General features: G+C 34.1%; 2 protein-coding genes across 2 annotated transcripts; one reads left to right on the top strand and one right to left on the bottom strand.

Annotated features, from left to right (window-relative positions):
• The first annotated feature begins 8,779 nt into the window (after positions 1-8,779).
• On the top strand, positions 8,780-9,370 carry LOC145059862 (glutathione S-transferase T3-like). The gene has a single exon (XM_079007632.1). The coding sequence runs from the start codon at positions 8,780-8,782 to the stop codon at positions 9,368-9,370; it is 591 nt and encodes a 196-aa protein (XP_078863758.1).
• An 842-nt stretch (positions 9,371-10,212) lies between these two features.
• Positions 10,213-12,329, bottom strand: LOC145058882 (chaperonin-like RbcX protein 2, chloroplastic). Its single transcript, XM_079006759.1, has 5 exons — positions 11,737-12,329; positions 11,034-11,125; positions 10,766-10,823; positions 10,553-10,618; positions 10,213-10,472 (listed from the first exon to the last, which is right to left on the bottom strand). The coding sequence occupies exons 1-5, from the start codon at positions 12,010-12,012 to the stop codon at positions 10,353-10,355; spliced, it is 612 nt and encodes a 203-aa protein (XP_078862885.1). The 5' UTR covers positions 12,013-12,329; the 3' UTR covers positions 10,213-10,352.
• Positions 12,330-20,070: the final 7,741 nt, after the last annotated feature.

Here is a 20,070-nt window from a genome sequence, read left to right as displayed (position 1 = left end):
AAGCACTGATCTGTAGTCCAAGTTAACTCCCGAATAAACACCATAGAGAATTGTTAAAAACCCTAGCAGATGACAAAATTTTGAATTGGTAATGGAGGTCTGCTGATTACCAAGCTCAAAATAGATGGTCGAATCACTTTCTCCATAATAAGCAAAAGAGTAAGCCCTAGAAAGAAGAGCCAAAGGCACGTTCTCTATTTTAGAAATGGCAGTTGCCAAGGGAGAGGATCTGAGGCACTCAATCAACGGTTGAAGAAAGGCATCATACTTGGATCAGTCAAGGTCTAGGATGAGATTCTGGTTAGCCTTAATACCGAGCAATGTTGATCGAGCCATTCGTTCATCAACAGAAGAAGAAGCAGCCATGGATGCAGTGGAGAAGACGATGAACAGTGATTGAGAGAGAAAAGGGTTTTCTTGCGCTGAAAGGATAATAACTTTGAAAGTAGTGAGTAAAAGTGAAGCGTCCAATTTCCATATATATGGTACGATTGGTGAGAGAAACTCAACATTTGGCGCTCCAAAATCCCGATAAAGTAGCCATAAAAAGTGTGACAGGCTGGCGTGTGATAGGCATGTGTCAGGCAGCATGATGTCAATGTTAGTTTGAAATTTCCACGTGCCATGATCGCAATCTTAAACATTAAATATCGCCGTTTTTGTTGCTCACTTTCGCAATTGATTACCATTTCCTGTACTCCGAATCTGAAAGTAACCATTAGGACAACGAACCAGATTTTTGAAAATCACAAAGATATTCATGCAAGAGTGTGCCAAAGATAAAAAAAAATAAAACAAGTTCTTTGAGGGATTCTAGTGATGTCACTAAAGACATAAAGCAGATGGATCTCGGGCAATGATCTCTTCCTTCGCAGTCAATAGAGACTTTGAAGTGCCTGTGTGGTGTCTCGTTGAATTACGACCATCTGTTTGTGGAGAAACAGTGAAAGGCTTTTTTTTAATAAGGCAAAAGGGATGGATTCATCATCAACTAAGTCCGAAACTCAATATAAGTCTGAACGTTCGTATGAAGTACTTGTCAGACCAGTGTAGCCATCAGAACAAGTATGCTTTGGAAAACTTCTAAGTGGTTGGATAATTTAGAAATCTCAAGAAAATAAAAATTGGATCTTATGGGAAGAAAATTCTTAGGTCTAGAACATTTCATTAAGATCTCGCAAGAATAAAAATAGATTTCAAGGTACGAACCACAAAAGTGGAGTTTCGTTAATTCCATGGTGATTAATCTAGAACATTTAAATTATTCACCGTAAATTTGTAAATATGTGTTGGATTTTGGGTTTCACTCAATTCATGGTGGTAACGAATTTAAGATCATAAACACAGAAGTTGTGTAACTGTAAAACTTAGTGGTAATTTCGGAGGGTCTCAAGGGTTACTGGTGTGAAAATGAATGTGATGGAAAAATATTGGGAGATGGTTCTGAAGAGAAGTGTACCTCTGTTATACAAAACTGACTAAGCAGTCAACTCTTAACTTAATGTGAGAAGAGTAAGGTAGCTGAATGAGTTATGTGAATATTGGCTTGATTAGGAAGAAATGATCAGTATTATTAATTTCTTAAGGCTTCAAACATAGAGTCTCAAAGGATTCAGACTACATGCAGCAGCATGCTTCTAGCTAGGGACACTTTACTAGTGTAAAGATTATAAATTTAATAGTTAGAGTTAGGGTTTATTTATAAGCTCATTTTGGGTCCATGGGTTCTCTTTTGGGAGTTTGGGCAACTCCAGAAGTTAGAAATGTTAGATCTTAGTCCCTTTGGCATGTTAGAAGCATAAAATGTTATCTTGGTGGTTGATATGATAACATGCATGAATCTAGGTCATGTATGTGAGCTTTGATGAACAAAATAGATGTTGGACCCCCATAAGACATGTTAAGGAATAAAGTTGCCAACTTTATGCCCTAGGACCCCCTTAATGATCGAGATTTGGAATTTAGATTAAGTGGTTGCATCGATTAAGAACCAAATGCGTAAAGGTGCTGAGTAGCTTAATACATTGAGCGTACAAATTTGTACGCAACACGTACTTCACGACAATCAAGTACGCCAAGCGTATTAAGATTACGTTGTGCGTATGCTTCGAGTGGGCTTTTACACTTTTTTGGGCTTTTGGGTCATTGGGCCTTAGTTGGTTTTGGTCCTTGACCTGTTTAAAGTAGGTGGGCCTTTGACTTCTGCTGATGGGCCTTAATGTAACGCCCGCAAATTCGGACTAGTCAATTTAGAGACGATAAGCGTCAAAAATGAATTTTTTTTATAGATGATTATTTAGAATAAATAATCTTAAATAATTTTTAGTATATGTCACAAGGTTTCCGTACATATAAAAAACGCCCAAATCCGAGTTATAACGAAGAAGTTATGACATGTTGAAGTTTCGCGACAAAACCGGTACGACACCGGGAATCGTAAAAATTGAGTTTACAATAAAGTACTTTTTTCCTTAGGGTTCTAAATGAAAGTTGTATAGTATGTCTCCACCTACGTGTGGATATAAAGAACGTCAAAAATGGAGCTTGTATGCAAAAGTTATGACCTTCCTAAAATGCAGTTGTCTGAGATCATGACACGTGTCAGAAACCCTAATTTGACTGGACTCACGACGTGAGAAGTCAAAACGCCACTTTTCAAGGCTAGAATGCAAATGGCAAGTCTACGTTTAAGGCTCACGACGTGAGCATGATTTCTCACGACATGAGGAGTCAAACAGGTACTATTCAAGCCTAGAACACAGATGGTGAAGCTACAAGGTGATACACCAATGGCTTACGACGTGAGCAATGAATTCTCATGACGTGAGAGACCAAAAATCATTCTATAAATAGCAAGTTCAACCTCAGCCATTTCCACACCTTCTACTTTCATTCTCTCTCGTTTTTCGAAGGCCGTTTCCCTTCCCGAGCCTAACAACGACGAACCGCTTACCGTTTCTAGTTAGATTCTATCCAATCATGCTACTAAGGTAAATGCATAGTTACTTTCATCTTAAACATATATATGAAGTATTTAATATAAATTACATGCTATGTGTACGTATTATCTGTGTTCTTGATATCTATGTTGGATGAATAAAAATATACACGTTTTATGTGTCTTAAACTGTATATGTATTTTATACCTATAATTATGATGGGTAACAGATGGGTAGGTTAAAGATGAGATAAATGATGAGCGATGAAAGATGAGCAATGATATATGAGTGGTAAAATTGATGGGTTTTGAGCACTACATCAATCCTATGGTGTACATGCAAACCCTAAAGCTTTGGATCTAGTTTGTCTAATATAAATGCAACAATCATCCAAAGCTCATAAACCCTAATTCTAACATACAATAATTGAAATTGAAAAAGAATAGATTTTAGATCTTGCCTTGATTGTTATGTTGCAGTAACAATCTGAATCCTTCTTGCAATTGACTTCTGAAAGCCTAGTGTCTCAAATGTTGCACCTCTAATGGAGTCACAAACACCATATGCAACAAGATGAACAAGGAGAGAGGGAGGAGGCAGTAAAAATGTCCTAGGGTTTCTCTTAGAAGGTTAGGGACGTTTTTGTCTTGCCAAGGGTTCCTTTTATACTTGGCCTATTAGGGTTTTCAAATAGGACACCCTAATCTGACTGCTTAGACCCTAAGCAGCCCATAGACTCCTTCCTTAGAGGCCTTCGATGAAATCTTATGGGCCTCCCCATAAATTTTGTCCACTCCAACTCTATGGATTCCATTAGCCCATTTATGCAACTATCAATGATTTGCATAACAGTCCCCTTTATTTAATTAATCTCTTTTAGTCGCAAAATTAATTCTTATTAATTCTTGACTAATATTAATTAAATAATATGATTTCTCTTTTAATATATTATTCATATAATATATTAATAAATCATAATTAATCTTGTTTTCTGCTTAATTCATTCTATCAGTTGCTATGGTGAAGGTAACCCAAAAGGACCATGCTCACAATCGGGTCAAGTACATACGAAGATAGTTATGGGCTTAGACACCTAATCCAATAGTCTCCCACTTGGATAAGTCTAATAACTATTTGAATGTGACTTCAAAACCTGATCAATAATCGTAGCTTTCAAAAGTTGTTGTCGAACTCTGATCATATCAGATTCATGTCCTTTAGATAAGGGATCATATATGCCTTCATTCTAGATATCGTATAGACATGAGACATGGATTATAATTATTCACTCAGTCTATGTGTAGTTTCCCAATTTCCAATTTATGATGACCGACAACAGACTACAATTAAACACATCAACTTAGTCCCGGCTTGGCCAAGCGCTTAGGGTGTCATCACTAAATCATCGAGGGGCCCACAAATATCGCTTTTATCCCACTTTGGATAAAAGGAACGGATAAAATTTGACTTGATGCTCGCTTGTACCTACTCATCAAATCACACACAACAATATGTTTTATAACGTCAAGTTACTAGTGCGTTTACATATTATCAATGTACAACCAACTTGCAGAATACAACTCACACGTCTCAGTTTCAAGAATATAAGATATTATCGTCTCACCAATCACTCATGATAAAATCCATGAAGCGATCAAAGTGATCGTGGGTTTAATCCAATGCTCAAATCATATTCGTAAGCACTCATGAACGTTGCAACAAACCTTTGTTATGTCTAATACACTTTAGACAATTTACAAACCAATTCGTGACAGTCTTCTTTCATACTTACTTCCAAAGTTTCTAATCTAGACATAAATTCTTAACGTCCAACTCCCAATATGGAAACATTTCCATATTTTCAATATGACAACTCATTATTAAAAGAATTGTATCTAATCATAATAATTTCATTATGGTCCATTCATTACTATACTTCCAACTGCTCACAAGCGACCAATCCTTAGCGAACCTTAGATTGTCGTTGACAGTTGTTCAATTATTTTAGTCAATCCGGTTCTAGTCTCTTTTCCCTCTTAGTGACCTTAGGCATTTGGAACATTTTAGAACAGTCGAATATTATAGCATATGTAATCGATCCTATACCCGAAACGTATGTTCAATAGTAAAAAAGCAACAACATCATCTATTGCATTAATAGTATATTCAATACAAGTGTGTTCTGTGCATAGTTTGAAAGACACAAAAATATGAATCAGAATAAAAGATGAGTCTCGAATGTGCTCCGTCTTCTCAAAATCTGGTCCAGTGTACCTGTCTACTGGTGACCTGAGAATACAAGTTATTTTGAAAGAGTAGATAAACATTTAATCTGATGAGTTCATAAGTATTTTAGTGTCATTGTTTGTATAAGTTTGAATGAAAGTGTTTGTAAATGTAGACTGTAAATGTTTGTAAGTGTTTGATGTAAATGTTGTATCTCCTAGAAAATTCTATATTTTCTACTTTATTATGAAATGTAGTCTTCTACCAAGACCTGACTGTTCTGAATGTTTGTTTTTTTTTTGTAAAAGTGAGTGTTTTTCCTAAGTATGACTATCATTACCAAAATATAGTTTACATTACCGTTTATGTGAGAAGATCACAATGTGAATGTAATGGGAAAATAAAGATGTACTGTAGTATTGTGTATAGTAACTACCATTGTACTAACTGCCTTAAACCAATTGTTAAATTAAGGTAAAATGTGATGAGATTATAACCATACTTGATTGACTAGTAAGACACGATGTTCCAAGAAGTCGAAATGGTATGACATTCGTCACCCCTTAGACTTGCAGGTCCCACTATAGCTAGCAACAAGTTGTAGGATGGTCAATCCCGTATAGATCTATACACAAACTCACGCTCTCCCTCCAGGAGACTCTGGTTCTAAAACGTGACACAACAGTATATTGCCATGCCATGAAGTAGTGGCTCACATTAATGTTATAGTATTTTTGTATTTTTGTAGTATTTTCTCTCTGTTCTAGTATATAGTATGTTCTCTCTGTTCTAGTGTATAGTTTGTCCCTCCCTGTTTCTCATTATAGTAAGTTCTTTCTGTTTCTCATTATAGTATGTTTGAACTTACTCATGTATGAACTGACTCTTGTATGTTTCATTGTTCTAGAAATAGTGAGTAGTAATTCTCTAAACTATACCTATTATACTTTACTAGTAATGTTGTTTGAATGACTGAGTATGTTTGTACACCTTTGCTACCCAAAGGTGTTGAAATGATGTAAGAACTTTTATATCTATACACATATACATAATATATAACTAAGATCCAAACGACACTCGAACAAACAACCGATACCCTAAGTCCACAACCAAACAACGAATAGGAAATAAAGTGAGTTATCAGTCCTAAGCCCTTTCAACCTTATTTATATAACTATATCTATATAGACATGATTTTTACAATATATAAGTTTAAAAGAGTTTGATAATGAGTTTAGCATGTAAAAGAGTTTTAACCGTTTGAATGGTTATAGATGACTTGATATCAGTTTATAAAACGTTTTGAAATAGTTTGTTTGATAACACAGTTTGAAGTATAAGAAATCCACTTGTTTGATAGTTATTAATCACATGTGATTGGTACAATAACTATAACGTTTTCTACTTGTATCCCCCTCCCCCATAAAAGCATTTAAAATCATTTAAAGATAAGTTAAGGGTATGAACTCACCTGATTGTGAGTGATCTGCAAGGTAAGATAGATATATGATGCTTGAGTTCACAAGCGAAGTCTCGAAGCACTATTGGATCCTATAAGGCATATATTCACATATATGGGTATTCAATTCGTGTTTATAACTACTAACTAGTATAGGGAACTACCTAAGGTTGTAGGAAACACCCTAAATGAAGAGTTAGGCTCACAAATGGAAGCTTGGAAGGGGTTTCACGACCACCCAAGGATGGGTTTGCGGCCCTATAGAGTTCACGGCCTCATGAGGTGTTCACGGTCCAATGAACCTATGAAGGGTTCACGACCCTTATGAAGGGTCCACGGCCGTGATCCCTTCAAGTTCATGAAGGTGATGACGAATCATGAAGAATCAAGGTTAGGATCTAGTAATCTTTCAAGTATAACAAGTTTAAGGTTGAAACACTTACGTGTTTGGAGCTTTAGAGGGTTCACGGTCGAAGCTTTTTGACAGAAAATGGGGGTGTTCACGGTTGGGAGGAGGAGAAGTGAGGAGAAAAAGTGGTCACTCATATATATATATATATATATATATATATATATATATAGGAGGTGGTTCACGGCCGTGAACACATTGTGAGTGGTTTTCTGAGTCGGATTCATCCTCCCGATCACAAGCTAACTCATCCTAGCATCCAATCATACATTACACTAGGCTCAGAAACTCTCAAACAGGCCCTTAACAGGGCTAAAAGGTGGCATAAACAAGTCTGACTTTTGATTGATTTGGTTAAGTTTTCATGAATGAAATTTCGGGTTGTCACAAATATGAGATTCATAAAATCCATGCCATGTGTGGTCATCCATGCACCACGTCGTGGCATAGGGGTTTTCTCCAAAAACCTCATCTTTGATCCCACTAAATCTTCAGCCATTTTGGAAAACGGGTGTTACAGTTTAATGGTTCAACAAAAATCGATGTTGATTCAATAATAATAGCTATTGATCTAGAAAACATCCAAAGATTAAAATGGTGTTGTAAAAGTGGATTAAATCAACTAGGGAAAAACTCTTGAAGAGTTTTATAAATGTCGAACCAACAAGGAAAAATGGATATTTTGTTTTGATGTTGAACTCTGATACAATTTTTTTATAAAATAAACAAACGCAAATAACCACAAAGAATACCGACAATAAATATAAAGTGGAAACAAAAACCACTATGAAATGACACTCTTATCAAAAAGTTACATGAGTCATAAAAGTCACACACACACACACACAGAGAGTGTGTGTGTGAATAAAACTTGACATCGAAACGACTTTATATAACAGCCTTACAAGTTCTCCTAAGGCCATCTACAATGGTCATTTAATAGAGAGTTTAATGGGAAAAGAAAGCTTATCTGGCAGTTGAATGGATATACAAAGCATTGTGGAGTGGGTTGATTGAATGAGGGGTTTAATCCCCATTCAACGGTGGTATGGCTTTTCTTATCTTTTTTCTTTTTCTTTTTTCTCAATTTATTATATAAACTTATTTTTTCTTTCTTTTCTTTTTCTCATTTTATTGTAAAAACTTTTTTTTTTGTTTTTCTTTCTCAATAGAAAGGAATATTTAATATATTTTTTTTTTGCAATAAACAATATATATATATATATATATATATATATATTATACTTTATTTTATTTTATATTCAATAATTTAATTTATTAAGTTACTTCATATTTTTTATTCTAAACAATAAAATATATATATAAATCTTAAAAACATTTTAAAAAGATAACATCTTATTTATTATAATACAACATAGTGATATTACATATTAATAAAACGTTCCCAAATATGCTCCATTAAATCATGTCGAAGAGCATGATGTACGGCATTATCGCGTAGTTCAGAGTTTCTTTGAATTTGATATTGAACTTCTTCGACAGGTCCTCGATTCACACGTATAGGAGGATCAACATCATCTGACCAATTACTAATTGCATTTCCTTCATTTTCTACGATCATATTATGTAATATAATGCATGTATACATTATATCCTTTATGTTTTTAAGTTGCCACGATCTTGCTCGACCTCGTACAATTGCCCAACGAGATTGAAGAATACCAAATGCTCTCTCCACATCCTTTCTTGCAGCCTCTTGCATTTCTTTAAAGCAAAGAAGAAGAAATGTTGTTGGCAAAAGCTTGGCTACAAATTTCAGAAGATAGCATTACTGGAAGTCAACAACGTGATAAAGAGTTCTGGAGACGAATTACTGCATACTATGAAAAAAGCAACACGTCGAACGTTGCAAGAACTCAAGCCAACCTCAAAACGCATTGGCATTACATGAACCCATTTGCAGTTGCATTTAATCAAATGTATATAGTGTTGAAAAGTCAACACCTCAGTGGATGGTCTGAGGATGATCTCAAACGTGCAACTTTTGAGCATTATCATGCGAGATATGGTGCCGATTTTAGGCACGAACATATTTGGAATATCGTTAAAAATGAACAGAAATGGAAAGGTTCAAGCACTGCATCTGGGGCATCTATGTCTTCATCAAATACAAAATCTTTCATTAACCTGGATAATGATGAAGTTACAACTCGTCCAATTGGTAGGAATGCAGCAAAAAAAGCAGCAAAAGGGAAAGCTACCAATTCCACTTCGTCATCTGGTAATAGGCTTGATGAAATACTTGAAAAACATATAGAAAAAAATAAAAAGACTTTTGAACGCTATCAAAACTCTTTGGATATGAAGAATGCATAGAAAGAAAGAAAGATGAAGATTAAAGAAGAAAAGGTAAAGAATGATGAAATTTCAATCATTTTCATGGATCCCAGTACCATGTCGGAAGATGGACGTGAAATTTGGAGAAATCGTTGTGACGAGATTAAGATAAAATACAATATGAAGTAAAATTTGTATTTTAGATATTGTATTTTTTATTTAGTATATTATTTGTAACTTTTAATTTCTAAATTGTAATCTTTAATTAATATTTAGTAATTGTAACTTTGAATTTCTAATTAATGTAATATTCTAGTTTTATTTATTAATATTATTTATAAACAAAATTAAAATGATGATGTGGAAATCCATTGAACTCTTAAGAGTTTAATGGAGTGTAGAGTTTAATAGGTTAAATGGTATAGTTAGTGGAATGCTGATGTGGCAATCCATTGAACTCTTAAGAGTTCAATGCATTGCATTGGAGATGACCTAATGATACTCTAAAATCCGTATAAATAGGAAACATTTTTAAATAAATTTGAGGTGTTGTAATTAAATAATAACTTTTTTAATGTGTTTTTTCCAAACCTAAATATGAAAATAAACATGCATTAAAAGTGTTTGGCAACATTTTGAACACATACGAATGGAGTAATATGTGGTAAGATGTAGACAATTGTACCTCTCGACGCAAATGTAACGAGACCGCTTCCATATATAACCTGTGCCATATGAAACATGAGCCCAAAATTAACAATATAAGGAAGATGAGGGGATGTGGATAGCACAAAAGGTAAATGAAGGAATTACACTAGGGTCGTCTATATTACTCCAGTGGCTTTATTTTAAGCCTGAAACCCTTAGACGCGGTCAAGCTCTCAAGCTCTCAAATATCATTTATATAATTAATAATCAATCTTGAAAGCATACTATATGTACAATGTCATATACATATCATGAGATTTTCTTATAATTCTTCTACCTAGTCAACAACAATGATAATAGATCAATCTCTTCATCAATATTGGTCCCAATTTGCATCATCGGACGGCCATATCACTGTCTCCATGAGTCGTTCACGCATCAACTCCAAGTTCTGATCTGATAAATTTTTGTACATTTCCCCATGATCCACTTTCTAACAATACACAATAACACAAACAACAAGTCAAATTTACAATTTAAAAACATCACACAAAAACATTACTCATGCCATACCTTTATCCATTTTCCGTAGAGGTGAAGCCGAGTCACCATTACTCTTTCGGCTAGTTCATGTTTCTCCTATCAAAATAAATTACACCAATAAAAACATGTTTTTACCAATTTATCCGAAACTAAATGCCTTCAATCTTGATTTTTTGTTCCATAAACCATTAACTTCAATGTAACTTGCCACATTTCAAAATAGGTTTCATTTCTAGCATTTACCTTTTGGAGGACGCGAAGAAACCGCTTTCCATCACTCGGTTTGTTCAACACAACAAAACTGTTAAAATGATAAGTGAAAGTAGAAAATCAGTTTCTAGTGCTAGACTCGATGCTCTGATACCATGTTAGATATGTGGAATCTATAAAAGAGACCTTTATATAGTATTGAGACTAAAATTATATATTAGATGAGATCGTGTCTGCAGATATGGGACCATAACATTGAAAAAGTTGAGAAACATAAGAAACATGGAAGTAGACATCTTACTCGTAAAACCAACGATATTCTGTTGGGTTCATCTCATAAAGTTGGTTCATAACAGTCCTCACTGCTTTGTAAGTGAATAGATTAAATAATTGCTGAAACCACAAAACAAAAGCCTTTTGTCATATAACTCGTAGCAAAACACCAATGTCACATGAATGCAATTAGTTAAATCGATTGGTGGTCTCTGTAATATTTTTAGATTATCGATTAAGATCAAAGCCAGATTTGAGTCTTTTTTTTTGTTTAATTTCTTAGGAAGCGTCTTGTTGATAGAATGTTTTTGGTAGAGAACGGAATCTGTGGAAAGAATCCGGATATGGAAGAATTGGATTTTGAAAGAATTATAATGACAAACTTGAAATTTAATACTAAAACTTGAATATTTTTTAATTTTCAGTTTTTAAATTTTCTATTGTCTATATATAAGGGTAATTTGGTCTTTTAATAATAAAATTGAAATTGAAAGAATATACAGAACTTAATTAGTTCGGTAAATTTTGCAACCACACAAGCCACATAATAGAATCTTGGATTCGAATTCCGTGTTGGAATCAATGAATTCGATCAACAGGAAGTCTAGCATAACTTTAGTTCAAGTTGAACTTAATGGGTTTAAGTGATTATAACATAAAGATACTACCACAAATTATTAAAACTAATTCAATAGTAATAAAAAAGAGGGAAAGATTTAGCATGTTCTTACTGCTTGAACATCACGAAAACTATCTTCATATTGTCCACCAAGTTCATTAACAATCACAAGACCTTTAGCTTTTCTTTGCTTCTTGCACGAAGGTGTTTTGGCTAAATACTTAGAGTGAATAAAAGAACTTCTTAATTCCAATGAACCAGGACGAAATTTATGCTCACTTTTTGTTTGATTCATATGAGTTTTTGATGTCAAAGAATCCAAACACAAACATGGCGACGTATGTGAATCCACAACCGACCTACCCACCACAGATATACCCCCTACCATCCTTCAAAAATAAGCTTCTTTATGTGAAAAAAAAATGCAGCTTTTTTACCCAAATCAGAATGAAACAAGAATCTTGAATGAGAAACAAGAGATTCCCAGACGAAAATAGAAAGAAAGATTTTGTGGGTATCAATGAAAAATGGAGATTAAAGACTAAAAATGAAGTTTTATGAACTTGGATGAATAAATGGGTGGGTACAAAGTGAAATGTTTGAATAAGTGTTGAGGAAAAGAAGTAGGATTTGAAGAGAATTTGTGGGAAGTGGGAGCGATGACCAGAAAAAAAAAATATGAGGTCCCAAATTTTCCAACCACTCAAGGTTTTTTTCTGGAATGCTTAAAATTTAAATCATCAAATTAAAGGATGATAATTTTGAGTCGTTTGAGACACGTGGATGGTCACCTTGTAATCTCGACAAATGTAAGGTCTTGTGTTGTATAGTGTTTAACTTGTGAATTTGCACATAGAGCATGTTACTTGTGGGGAAGGCTACCAAACTTCTTTTTCGTTTGTTTAACTACTTTCCAGTTCTATTTTGCTCTTTTAGAAAAATAGCTATATTTATTTGTTCTCTATAACCATTTTATGGTATTTTTCTACACGATTTTTAGTTTAAGACAAACTCCAATAGTCCATTAAATAAAACATTTTAGTGTGTGTTTTGCTTTTTAGCATTCCAACCAATCTCTAAAATACACCATCTTAGTGAAAACTCACTTTCATATCATAGTTTATCGGTTATTTTGCTACCAAGTAGTTGTGTAAGTTTTTACAAAAAAGTTCTGTTTTTATGAAGTTACTATGAAATATTTTAAATAAATAATATTTTTTTGAACGGCAAACATGTTGGGTTTCTTTAGCATCACTATCTAAGGTAGCGGAAACAATTAAAGATTTACTTAAGTATACATACACCCTAGAATCTATGTTTTGCTAGTTTTAGCAACGTAATTTAAAAATCAACAGAAAAAAATAATAACCTCTTGATTGCTTGATTGTGAGCTTGTGACTGCCAGTTCGTTGCAATGGATAAAGGATCCAAAATAGCACCTTTCTAATGAAGTCAAACCCACAAAACCAAAAGCAAAAAAGAAGAAACCCTAGTTTAGGGTTTATGAATTTCTTATCGAAGGAGAAAGGGAGAGATGTGGACAATTTCTGTGTGAATCACCAGCTCTAGGGTTTGACCACTAGTAGTTTATTTATAGGCAGTAGTCTATTTATAGGCAACATATAGAATCATATAAGGATTCAAACGGTAAGGTTAATCTTTATTTAATTCTTATGCCTATAAAGAGAACAGCCAAAACCGTCCATATTAAGCTCTCTAGGAGCTTCCAGAATATTCCAATTAATATTTTCGATTGATTAATATTCAAGCTCTTTAATCAAATAAAAATTTTAAATAATTACCAAAATGATTTGTAATTAATTTATTAATTCTTTAATAAATTAACAACTTATTTTTATCTCCATTTCCTTATGCTATTTGGGTCATGAGGCCAACCCAAAGAGATCTTATTGTTATTAAAAATATTCACAAAACAGTTAAAGACCCTGAACAACATATCCAACAAAAACACAAGACACTCCTTACACTACTCTTAAAATACTTCTTTCATCTCCAACAAGACTTGAACACTCAACCTTTGGCTGGGAGCACATTTTCATAAACACTTGATATCGATGGACTTTAAGCTGTTAATTTGATGTTTCAATAAATAATCTATGGAGTATTATCATTCGAGATTAATATTAAATATTTAACATAATCTTGATTTGTCTCATAATATATGTAAAATAAATTTTTTAAAAAAATTGTTCATATGGTTGTCATTTTTTTTTTGTGGTTGCACTCCAAAAGAGTTTGGACTTGCACCATATTGGTCCAAATTGAGATTTTTTTTAGTGATTTTGGTTCTTAAAAATTTGAAAGGGCTTAAAAGGACTATATTAAAATTATTATTTTCCTTTTTATTTACAATTATTTTTTAATTAAAAAGAAAACAAAAACCCACCAACCACCCTTATCTCTTTCTTCTATTACAAGACTTGCATCACTCAACACATTACCACATAAATAACTCACTTTCTTCCTCCACCGCTTCTTCTTATGGTTGATCCAGGCGGTCGACCGTACGCTCCTCGTAACAGTGGTAACGTCTAACTGATACCTAAACTTGACGAGATATGCTCATTGTCGTCAAATTTAAGAACATTATTATTCGAAAATGAAGATCAATGGAAGATTTGTAGCCCAGTTTTTTGAAATTTGAAATTAACCATATCCATTCTCCACTACCCAAGTCTATAAATAAATTCATGGAATTCTGCAAGAGAAAATCTGAAGTGAGTCAAGGCAAAGTTGAAGTAGTGGGCGCAAATGGTTGCTTGTTCCATGAAACAATGTTCTTGAAGTAGCAAAGAAAGGGATGGATACAACCATACATACAAATAAAATATGAGAATAAACAATGTAGAACTAGATTCTCACTGTAAACAAATTAAATGAATAGATTCTAATCACCCACATTAAGTTGTTGATGCTTATTTGAGTAAATTTGGTTTTAGAGTGCAAAACATCTGGCAGATCTTCGGGGATCAACTGAACTCTATTAGGTGGTCTACATCTATGTAAAGGAATGGGTCATTTATAGTCTTGATGGTATATGTGTATAAGGTTATGTAAGTTCACACCTTATAATCTCATGAAGCAAACACCCTACATGTTGTATATCGGCGTCAACGTCTACATACCGACAGCACCATCGTATCACGTCTATCAGCATCAGCGAGTAGTATAGTTATATGTAATCTTTTATATATTAGGTATTGAGATATATATATATATATATATATATATATATATATATATATATATATATATATATATATAATAGATAACGGATCCAATATCCTTGTGATGAGGGTCAATTCTTAGTATAGATAAGATACAATCCCATTAATCAAGGGATATATTTGTATAGATTAGTATATAATCTACATTAGGGTAAACTTTAATGTAGAGAGTTCGTCTTGGTAACCGTCCTTGTGACAAAACTTCTTCTTGGTGAAGACAAACCCTTTCTTAGGGAAAGACAATTTGGAGAACTCTATGTGTTATTTACTTTCTACTCTTTGTTTTCTTAGATTAGTTTACTTTTGCTCTTTATACTTGAAGTGTATCCGGTCGATACAAACCTTCAATTGGTATCAGAGTAGGTTTTTGATACACTTAAGTAAATCATGTCGACCTCTTTTATTCCAAAATCAACTGTTAGCAACAAGATGCATCCGTTTGATAAACACGTCTTCTCTTCTTGGAAATAAAAGGCCATGGAAGGTCTGAGTTCATGGACTTTGATATGCTCAATAGCGTCAACATTGGTCTGATCGTTGTTATGCATCAATCATCCTATGATGGTGCATCTAGTAGTAAGCTGAAAGAGAAATCTATACTTGGATATAACAAGGAAGAGAAAAAGATGTTGAATCTCGATGTAAAGGCGAGAACTGCTATTAGAAACTCACTCCCTTATTATGTCTATTGTTTGGTTCAAAACTGTTCAACCGCTCAAGAGCTAAAGATTACACTATCATCTGCTTTTGAAAAAGAAAACTCCTCAGATGATGAAGGTAAGTGTCTCATGACCCACATCGTCAAATCTCATGCTGACACTTCAATTGACATCGTTGGGACTCTTGACGTTGATCCTTCTCAAGCTATTGCAGACCTTAAGACAGAATGGGATGCTACATCAGTGTATCAGGTAAAAAATTTCGTTAACTACTCTTCTATTGAAAACATCAAAAAATATGACATGATTGGTCACTTACGTTTCAAACCATTGATATCAAATAAAGAAAGACCTTCTCTTGGTTTTGAGTTAAAGAAAATAAAAGAAAAACTCTCCTTTTTCGAAAATTCTTTTTCTACGTTAAAAATGGAAAACACATGCATCTCACTGACCAATAAATTTTCTTCACACCGGAAAAGAAAAAGGTGTTGATCATGCTAGATGCATTCAACTTATTTTGAAATATTGGGCCTCTTCTCACATAAATGTAAAAAGAATTATTAATGTTTAGGTTCCAGATCGGTGTGAGAAAATTCTTGGAGGTGATATAGAAGGTGTTGTTTCCTTAACCAAAGTTGTTGAGACTAAACGAACCTTCTACAAAGCTGGTTGTTTAAAAGAAGATTTTAAGGATAGATTTGTGAGCTCTTATTTTATAAATCAAACTTTAATTGATACTCACTGCTCTACAAATTCTAAGGGTATCACCAAATGTGTTTCTCGATTATCTGCTCTTGATCATTCTCATCAACCTTCTCACTGTGAGTATGTTCTTCCCTACACTAAGATTATTATAAAATTTCCTATATGCAATGGTGAAGTTTATTCACTAAACGAAATTCATATCATTTTTCCTCAATGCTCTGTTAGCAATTCTAAACCTGAAGATCAACCAAAGTCGTCTACTTCTGATGACTCTCAATGACTCATGGGACTCATGACAAGGTATCATCTAAGCATACCATCGATAACATTCTTTCTTCCAGAACTAAAACAAGAACTCTTAAATCAAATTGTCAAAGTTCTTTGGATTCAACAGTTGAAAAGAAATAAAAAATATATTGATATAGGAAAGAATCTTGGAATCAAAGCTTGTTATCGATGTGGTGATGCCTCTCACAAAGTCAGCGAGTGCACTTTTGAAAAGAACATTATTCGTGCTGACAACATCATGACTCGTAATTATAAGTGGACCAAAAAGGAAAACTCGTTGAACTATCTCCCCGATGATTTTTATAATATCTTTTCTTGAGTGACACATTGCCAAAAGGGTCAGCGTTTATTGTGTGAATTTTTGGTTTTGTTTTAGGGCTTATTGTATAATATAGTTTTACATTAAAGAGCATATTTGATATTTAGATAGCGGTTGCTCAATACATATAACCGGATTCAAGTCTCTTCTAGAAGATTTCATAAAGAAGGATGGTCTGACTATTACATATAGAGATAACGGCAAGGGATCTACAAAAGGATTTGGATCCATCAAGTACAATTATGTTGTTTTCAATAATGTATCTTATGTGAAAGGTCTTCAGCGTAATCTCATTTCAATCAGCCCACTATATGAAGTTGGCTATGAAGTCCTCTTTAACAACAGAGAAGGAAAGGTTGTTGATCAAAAAAATATCATTGTTCTGACTGCAAACTGACATAATGATATATATATATATATATATATATATATGTTTTGGATATGTTTTCTACTGACAACTCTCTTCATCGTTGCTTTTTCTCTCATGACCAGTCTCATATAAATTGGTTGTGGCACAAGAGTCTATTTCATCTGAATTTCAAGAACATATCAAAGATCTCAGGGGATCAGCTTGTAAGAGGAATTCCTAAGATGCAATTTGTCAAGGATAAGTTGTGCTCAACATGTGAAAATGGAAATAAAACCAAATCTTCCTTCACACCAAAGTCATGTTCTTCCATTATCAAACCTCTTTATCTTCTTCACATGGATCTTTTTGGACCAGTTCCAGCTAAGTCAAGAGTTGGAAAGAAATTCACTCTCATCATTATGGATGAGTTGTCAAGGTTTGCGTGGGTAGTCTTTTTAATAAAGAAAAGTCATGTTGCTGATGAAATCATTATTCTCATCAAACAATGGGAAGTTCTTTGTGATCACAAAGTAGGGCAATTACATAGTGATCATGGAACTGAATTCAAGAACTCCTCTCTGGAAGACTTTTGCTCAATCTAAGGAATTTCTCAGAACTTCTATGTTGTTAGAACTCCCCAGCAAAATAGTATTGCGGAGAGAAGAAACATAAATCTCAATGAAGCTGGAAGAACTACGGTCATTGAAGCTGGTCTTCCTTTGTCATTTTGGGTTGAAGCTATCAATACAACACGTTATACCCAAAATTGGTCTATCGTTTTTAAGCGTCATTGGAAAACTGCTTATGAGCTACTTAAGGTAAAGAAATCGAACATTTCTTATTTTCATTTATTTGGATGTTTTTGTTAGATATTGAATCAAAGAGATCAGCGCTTGAAGTTTGAAGCTAAAGCTGGTGAAGGAGTGTTTCTGGGTTATTTCAGCGTATCCAAGGATTTCAGGATATTCAATCTTTCAAGGTAAACTGATAAGGAAACAACTCATATCACCTTCGATGAAGAATCATTCATTCATGATCGAGTTGACCACCCCTCATCGATTCTAAATGAGCTTTCATACAGTCCTTAAGACCCTGTTTTTGATTAATTCATCAGCTCACAGCTTATGTTTGAAGATCAGCATGAAGAGGCTGAACCATCCAATCATGAAGACTCTGCTCCAAGTAATTCAAATGAAAGTTATAATCTAAGAATTTTTTGAGATCATCCTGAATCCCAAATCATTGGAGATGTAAACTCTGGAATTCTCACTCATAGCAGAGTCAGCAGCAACTTATGCATGTTTGTAAACTTCATCTCAATGATTGAACCAAATAATGTTGTTGATGCCATATAAGAAGCTGAATGGATCAAGGCTATGTAGGATGAACTAAATGGATTTGAACATCATCGTGTGTGGACTCTTGTTCCCAAGCCTCAAGGAAAGATTATCATTGGCACTCATTGGGTTTTCAGGAACAAAATAGATGAAGATGGGATCGTTATAAGAAATAAAGCTAGACTTGTGGCTCAAGATTTCTGTCAGCTAGAATGGTTAGACTATGATGAAATAGTTTCTCCTCTTGCTAGACTTGAAGCAGTTCTCTTGTTTCCTGCCTTTGCTTCTTTTAAGAACTTCAAAGTCTATCAAATGGACGTCAAGACTGCCTTCTTACATGGAGATCTTCAAGAAGAAGTATTTCTAAAACAACCACCAGGGTTTGAAAGTGAAGAGTTTCCAAATCACGTGTATCATCATGATAACGTTGTCTATTGTTTAAAGCAGACACCTAAAGCATGGTATGACACATTGGCGAGCTATCTTCTTACAAGTGGATAGAACAAAGAAAATATTGACAACACTTTGTTCATCAAGAATTCAGGATCTCACATCATTCTTGCTCAAGTGTATGTTGATGATATCATTTTTGGATCCATTGGTGAAAAACTAAGCTCGAAATTCACAGAGATCATGGCTAAAAACTTCGAGACGAGCATAATAGGAGAACTAACCTTCTTTTTGGGTTTGCATGTCAAACAACTAACTTATGGTATTTTTGTTTTCCAAGAAAAATATGTTGCGGATATACTGAAAAAGTATAGTTTCTCTAATTTCAATCTGACAAAGACTCTGATGTCCTCATCAACATTTATTGGCGATGATCCAAATGACACTGATGTGAATGCAACTTTGTTACGAGGAATGATAGGATCTCTACTCTATCTTACTGCCAGTCGCCTTGACATTATGTTTTCTACTATATTGTGTGCTCGTTATCAAGCCAATCCTAATGAATCTCATCTTCTTTCTATGAAAAATATCTTTCGTTACTTAAAACATAAACCCAATCTTAGGTTATGGTATCCTTGTGATTCTGAGTTCAAGTTGGTGGGATAAACTGACTCTGATCATGATGGATGTGGCATTGATTGAAAAAGCACTTCATGAGGAGCTTAAATGCTTGGAAATATATTGGTAAGATGGTCCAACAAAAATCATACATCAATAGCTTGATCTGCCGCTAAAGCTGAATATGTAGCCACTGGAAGGTGTTGTGCTCAGATACTATGGATTCATAATCAGCTCTTGGATTTTGGTCTAACTTCTCAAAGACTCCCATCTTCTATGACAACACCAGTGCCATTCAGATGATACATAATCTAGTGCAACATTCCAAGACCAAGCACATTGATATCCATCATCACTTCATCAGGGACATTGTTCAAAAGGGAAAAGTGGAGTTGTTCTATATTCCATCCACCGATCAGTTGGCTGACATTTTCACTAAGGCATAGGACGAGAAGACTTTAAACAAATTGTTTGCAGATCTTGGCATGCTTTTAATGAATTAATTATTTCTTAACTCTTTTGATTTAATA

The sequence above is a fragment of the Lactuca serriola genome, chromosome 6 (assembly GCF_051521515.1).
Source record: "Lactuca serriola cultivar US96UC23 chromosome 6, Lser_US96UC23_V15, whole genome shotgun sequence".
In the NCBI taxonomy this organism is placed as follows: Eukaryota; Viridiplantae; Streptophyta; class Magnoliopsida; order Asterales; family Asteraceae; genus Lactuca; species Lactuca serriola.
The sequence above is the reverse complement of the archived record's forward strand: the minus strand, read 5'-3'. Positions and strand labels throughout refer to the sequence as shown.

Bases quoted from the DNA above. Each gene is read 5' to 3' on its own strand.
- LOC145059862 (XM_079007632.1), top strand. From the start codon at position 8,780: ATGTTGTTGGCAAAAGCTTGGCTACAAATTTCAGAAGATAGCATTACT.
- LOC145058882 (XM_079006759.1), bottom strand. From the start codon at position 12,012: ATGGTAGGGGGTATATCTGTGGTGGGTAGGTCGGTTGTGGATTCACAT. The intron at 11,126-11,736 runs GTAAGAACATGC...TTGTGGTTTCAG, and splicing joins GTTTTCGTGATGTTCAAGCA to CAATTATTTAATCTATTCAC. The intron at 10,619-10,765 runs GTAAATGCTAGA...TTATTTTGATAG, and splicing joins TTCTTCGCGTCCTCCAAAAG to GAGAAACATGAACTAGCCGA.